General features: G+C 61.7%; 1 protein-coding gene across 1 annotated transcript; it reads right to left on the bottom strand.

The window, feature by feature from the left end:
* Nucleotides 1-1,267: 1,267 nt before the first annotated feature.
* Nucleotides 1,268-5,409, bottom strand: LOC144246174 (serine/threonine-protein kinase pim-1-like). Its single transcript, XM_077782633.1, has 7 exons — nt 5,294-5,409; nt 3,640-3,755; nt 3,068-3,171; nt 2,925-2,975; nt 2,262-2,628; nt 1,693-1,869; nt 1,268-1,371 (listed from the first exon to the last, which is right to left on the bottom strand). Exons 1-7 carry the CDS (start codon nt 5,407-5,409, stop codon nt 1,268-1,270), a joined length of 1,035 nt encoding a protein of 344 aa, XP_077638759.1.
* Between the last annotated feature and the right edge of the window lie 819 nt (nt 5,410-6,228).

Genomic DNA, 6,228 nt, shown 5'->3' with positions numbered 1-6,228 from the left:
TTTCCATGCACAGTGCTCTCACCACCAATGCATGGATGGACAGACTGCTTTTAGGATTTTTCCTTTCAAGGATGCCCTGCCAAGAGAGGAGAAAAACAACAGTTCAGTTTTCATTGTTTGGGACCACAGTCCGGCCCCATTTTCCCCTGGGGCCGAGGGCTCAAGAACAGAGATCTTCTTCTCTTCTCTTTCCTTTCCAGGACAGGGGGATGCCACCACAACCCCCCTAACCTTTTCTCTGTTCAATTTTGTCTTTTTCCCAGCTGAAGGAGGTCTCTTGACTCACTGGCATCCTCCCAAAACACAGTCCCTCTTGAAGGAGAAGATTGGTTCAGGTTGTGGCTAACACCGAAAAGTCCAGCCAAATGCCACTCCTTGTCCCCCTCCCATCCAGAATTCCTCCTTCCAACATCCCAGGGTCCAAGGTGTCCCTCTTCCTCTCTTTCAAACCGAGGAGGGGAAGGAAAAATTCACAAGCTTTCATTTCTCAAGGAAGGGTTAAAAGTCCGAACTCCCAGGGATGGCTCGATGCCCGGACATCCAGCAACTCCCACGCACTGGGCACCTTGCAGCTCCCCCCGCTCCTCCTTCCTCACGGTGAAATTGCTGACAAATCTGCCACTGTCTCTTTTCTCTCTCCCTCTCGGGAGAGAAACTCTGGGCAGCGGGGAACAGAGACATCTTAGATTTCTTCCACCCTTCCATCTGCAGGGGCCAGCCAGGTTCCAGTCCATCCACCACCCTTGGGGCCTACCTTTCAGGCCATGGGGCTTCCCTTCCCCCACCCAGCCACGGCTGGGCAGGGGAGAGTTTGCACTGCATGCTCACCGGAACCAAAGAGAGCGAGTTCCCCTGGGAATTCTGCTTTTAACCCCTCTGTGTTCTCAGAGGCGTGTTCACCTTCAATTGGTCAATATCTAAATTGACCTCTTCCTTCTGGAAAAAAATTCTCTTTCCGTGTCAAACCACGACACAAGGGCAGCTGTTGTTCCACTGCTGCATTTCTTGGCTGGGCAAAGTCCCTCCTACCCGTACTAGGGCCTGAGCTTGAAGAGATAAAGCACCAGCCGGGAGGGCAGGCATGGAAAGCTTGACAAAGGCTGAAGGCAGCACTCTGATTCCCCCTTTTCCCAAGACGTTTCTTTAGCTGAAGTTGCTGACAAGGACCAGCCTTGACACACCGCAATGGGTTGGTTGTTTTATTTTTCGGGTTCTCAGTCCTGCGTGGGACTCGGAAAGTGGGTGCTGCAGAGGCTCCGGCAAGGCATCAAAAGCGCCGGCCCTGCACCCAAGGGTGGCATGAGATCTCCTCCAGCTCCGGCCTGTCCGCAGGGTGCTTGGCCAAACACCATCGGATCAGGTGCTGGAGCTCTGGGGAGAGAAGGCAGAAAGCGCCGGTCACCGGCAGAGTCTCCTGCCCAGCTGCCCCCGTCGCCCGCGGGGCCCGGGCCATGTTGTGCCGGGCTCTGGGCCGTGCCGGGCTCCCGACCGGCTCTGCCCCACGCGGGAGAGCGGCACGGCGGGACACGGCCGCCTCCTCCGGCCGCCCGTGCCGCGCTGACCCCGTCGGCACGGGCCCCTCCTGCCGCCGGCCCTGGAGGGCAGATCCACGTCCCGCGGAGCTGGTGGGGGCCGCGCCGAGCTGCGCGCCGCCAGATGCCAAAGCCCGCCGGCTTGAGGCCGGACACCCACCTGGAGAGAGCTGCTGCCGGAAGAAGAGCTTGCCCAGCACGATGTCAGGCTCATCCTGGAAGGGGAGGCTCCCGCAGACCATGACGTACAGCAGCACGCCCAGGGACCAGATGGTGGCCGCGTGGCCGTGGTAGCAGCCGAGCCAGATCCACTCGGGCGGGCTGTACACGCGCGTTCCTAGGGGAGACAGGCGGCACTGGCCGGGCGCAGGCTGCTGCCTTCCAGAGCCTGGCGCCGGCCTCCTGCCCGAGGCAGGGGCTGCAGCCGTGACCACAACTTCCCCCCGAGGCCACCCCGCGTCCCCCAGCCAGCTGGCCAAAGGCACAAAACCATTCCGCAAGGCCAAGAAGGCCAGCGGAGCAGCCCAGGCCCTCGTGGGCCCGCTGAGCCCAGGGGCCGGGAGCCGCTTTTGCCCCCCCTCTGTCGGCAGGGCCGGCAGCCGGCTCCTGGGGCTCGGCATCCGCCCCGTTCCTAAAGGCGGCCGGCTGCAGGACGCAGCCCGCAGCCCAGGAGGGAACGGGGCCGTGCGGTGCCTGGCACCGGGAGCAGGGCCCAGGCCATGGGCTCACCGGCAAAGCCCGTGAAGGCCTGCTCCTGGAGGAAGGTGCCGCAGCCGAAGTCAATGAGCTTCAGGTGGCCGCTCTCCGGGTTCACCAGGAGGTTCTCTGGCTTGATGTCCCGGTGCAGGACGCCGCAGGCGGTGCAGTGCCGCACGGCCTCCAGCACCTGGCAGAAAAGCCAGCGCGCCTGCTCCTCGCACAGGCAGCCCTGCTCCTGCATGAGCTGCAGGAGATCCTGCGATGCCTCCGGACCCTCCAGGACCAGCACGAAGCTGTCAGGCAGCTCAAACCAGTCCAGGAGCTGGATGATATTCTGGCAGCCAGAGCCCACCTTCTCCATGAGCACCACCTCCAAGGGCACGCGGGTGCCGTCGGGCTGTGAGCAGGAGAAAGTCAGTGCCTGCAGCAGCCTGCTGCTGCTGCTGCTGCTGCTGCAGCAGCCCTGGGGCTGCGCTGCGCCCTGCCCGGGATGCCCCAGTGCCCCCTGGCGCAGCCTCCCAGGCGCTTGCGCTTCCTCCCGCCCGGGGATGCTCGGGGGTGCCGCTGCCCGGCCCCAGCTCCGCTCTCCGGTGTGCCCAGGCCCGCGGGGCTGCGGCTCCGCACGCTGAGCCCGCCCCGGGATTCTCCCTGCCCGCCACGCCCCGCTCTGTCCCGCTGGCCCCGTTCACTCACCAGCTCGTCCCACTGCAGGACGCTCTCCCGGGCCACGCGTTTGATGGCCACCTGCGAGCCACGGAGAGAGGAGGGCTGAGCTCCAGCCCTGCCGCTCCCCGCCGCTGCCCCTCCTGCCCCGCCCGGCCGTGGCGGCCACTCACCGGGCTCCCGTCCGAGAGGCGGATGCCCGAGTAGACGGTGCTGAAGCCGCCGCTGCCCAGCTGCGGGCCCCACAGGTACAGCTCCTGCCGCTGCCTCTGTTGCCCTGCGGCCGAGAGAAGCCATCAGCCTTGCGCCCAGAACCCCCCGCAAGTGCCCGCGAGTGAAGCGGGCCGGGCCCCCGCGGCCGCCGCGCTCTCACCTGCTTCCTGCTGCGCGCCGGGCAGCGGCCACCGCCCTGCAGCCGCCGGGCTGGCGAGCGGCAGAGCCGGGCCGGGGCAGCGCGCACAGGCGGCTGCGGCAGCCCCGGGGCAGCGGGGCAGGGCGGCACCGTCGCTGTCCCCGGCGGCGTGGGCTGGGCTCTGCTCCTGACGACGGCCGGGGCTGCAGCCCGAGCCTTGGCACAGGGGGATGCCAGGAGCGGCTGCAAGGCAGACAGGGCTTTTTCAAGCCGTGCCGTCGGAGGCACTGGAAACAGCCGGCGACTAGGCTGCTCGCAGGGGCCCTGGCCTGGCCTGGCCGCGCCCCTCCAGAGCCCCGGGGGAGCCGCAGGCAGCTCCTCGGGAGATCTCACCTGCTACTAGAAAGGCTTTGGCTGCACTCGAGGGCTGTCTTGGGGCAGCTTCCTGCAGATGGAGGAACCTCCGTGCTGTCTGGAGGCCCGTCTCCACCACCAGGCTGGGGCTGTTGCTGGCGGGCAGAACCAGAAGAGCGTCCTGGCTGTCCTGGCTGCTGTGGGATGCCCACTGCTGGCTCCAGGACGCTTGCTGCCCTGCCAGCTGCTCCTGAGCGGGCTCCCCTGCATCGGGCTGGGCTCCCAGTTGGACTTCTGGGCTTTCCCTTGCCACGTCAAGGGTCAGGATGTTGCCTGTGTTGTTGAAGTCCCAGAGTCCAAGGGAGCTGGGAGGCCTGTCCACGGGCTCTGCTCCTTCTGCAGACTGACAGGTCTCACTGAGCCTCTGCAAGGGATGCAGGCTGTCAGAGATAGCAGAGGCCCCTGGCTGGATGCAGGGTCTCTGACAGCCTGAGCTTCCTGCATGAATGGTGATGTCTCTCCCCTGCTGTGCCATCCTTGCAGGCCTTGAGGCTCTCCCAGGGATGGAGAAACTTGCTGGGAGCAGCCTGTGGACGGGATGGAGGCTTCTGGAGGAGCTGGATAAGCCACAGTAGGGCAGGTGGCCTTGGTTCTGCAGCTCCTCCAGTTCTTTCCACAATGCCTGCCACATCCCAGAATAGAGCGGCTCACATGTCCCGTTGCCATCCCCGAGGTGCAGCATCAGTTCCTGCAGCTCCCGGGCCTCTGCCAGGCAGGGGCCGCAGCTGCAGGGGCTGCCCAGGGGGCTGGCGGGAGCACGTGGCCGCTTGCCAGGAGTCGCCCGAGGCCTGGGGAACCTGGGAGCCGCAGGGGCTCCTCGCTTCCTCCGTGAGCCTCTGGGCTGGACCCTGGGGCGCTTCCTCCACTTCCCTCTCCGTGTCCGCCGGCCCCGCGGTTGCCGGTGGCCAAAGGCCCACCAGACAGCCACGGCGGCCAGCAGCAGGAGAAGCACGGTCAGCAGGACGTCACCGGCACCCATGGCTCCGGCACGTCCCGTCGCGACTGCACTGGCAGCTGCGGGCGCTGGCCCGTCTCACAAAGCGACAGCGCGGTGATGTCACAGCGATGTCACAGTGCTGCGGCCAGCACAGCCCTGGGACATCACAGCCCTGCCTCACGCCAGCGCTCTGCCCCTTTGTGCAGTCACAGCCCTGCCTCGGCCCCGCCCTCCGCAGTGCCCCAGGAGGGATGAGGGGGCTCCCTAGGGGCACTTGCCAGCTCTCTGGAGCAGAGCGGGTGGAAGATTCTGCTTTACGTAGGACACAGGGATGAGGAGGGGAATGTTGATGGTCTCACCTCCTTGTTGGCAGAGCACGGGACATGGATTGTCCAATGTGACACTGCAAAGTCCTTGAGGAGGGCAAGCCCCACTCAGCAACATCCAAGACATCTGTGTGCTATCCACCACATTCCCGTGCTGAATCCAAACCCAGCTCTTTGCCGCTCCCTGGGAAGAAAATGGATCCTATCCTACTGAAAGCCAGTACATCTGCCCATTCTTCACCCAGCACACCCTTTCTGTGTGTCACACAGCTGGACACCTGCTCCAGGTGTATTCTGTGAGGGACAGGATCAAAACTCCACTTAAAACCCTGAAATAGAACCTGCTTTTCCTTCCCATCATCCATGAGACCAGGCCAGGACATCGCTGCTGTTTCTGTGCTGCTGGAACTCCAGTGGTGTGAGCTCCAGTCGAGGGATCTGTGACCTGTGGATGAGCCCAGAAAGGAGCAGGACACCCGCAGGCATCCGCGGCTGGGAATAAGCCCATGGCAGAGCAGGAATCTCTCAGAGTACCTGTGGCCATGGTTGTTTCCATGCCCAAGACGGGATTGTGGGCCAGGGATAAACCTGAAGCCTCTGTGGCTGTGGATTAGGCCATGCTCAGCAGGTAGCCCTCGAAACATCAGTGCCTGTGCCTGGGGTCGTGCTGGAGCACCTGAGAGCCATGACCATGGAAGAACCCCTGGCAGAGCAGTTACAGCCTTGGGGGTGCTGCAGCCGTGGTTCAGGCCACATCCTTTTCTTTAGTGGGGATGGAAAACTTAATTGCCTATACTTTGTATAAAATCATGTTTGTAAAAATGTAAGGTTCTAAATTCTTAGGTTCAGGACAAATAAAACACTGCTAATTTTCCTTCAGCTATTTCGTTACTTGTTCCATGGTTATCTTTAAGAGTGAATAAAGGATACAAAAGGCGCTCTTAAAAATGAATTTCAAGAGCTCTTTGGAATTTTGTTTTCAAAGGAGAATGAAATAAAGAGGATTGATAGTATGACCTATGCAGCTGGTGACAAGCTTGGTATTATGTTTAAGCTTTTTTTAAATTATTGGATATAACCACTTTTTAAGAAATCTTGCATGTATATTTATACTGTTAGTTTTTAAAGTAGAAAAGTGTAAGCTGATGTTTTGTAGAAGCAGCTGAATGCATTGGTCTTCCTGGCAGGTTTGGCTGAGTTGTGTTGGTGAGTGTGTGTTTTGGTTTTGTTGCAGTTATCCTGGAGAGGATGGTCTGGGCAGGAGAAAAAGGCTCTCTGCAAACCTAGCAAACAAAAGTACCTTGT

Source organism: Lonchura striata, chromosome 4 (assembly GCF_046129695.1).
Source record: "Lonchura striata isolate bLonStr1 chromosome 4, bLonStr1.mat, whole genome shotgun sequence".
In the NCBI taxonomy this organism is placed as follows: domain Eukaryota; kingdom Metazoa; phylum Chordata; class Aves; order Passeriformes; family Estrildidae; genus Lonchura; species Lonchura striata.
The sequence above is the reverse complement of the archived record's forward strand: the minus strand, read 5'-3'. Positions and strand labels throughout refer to the sequence as shown.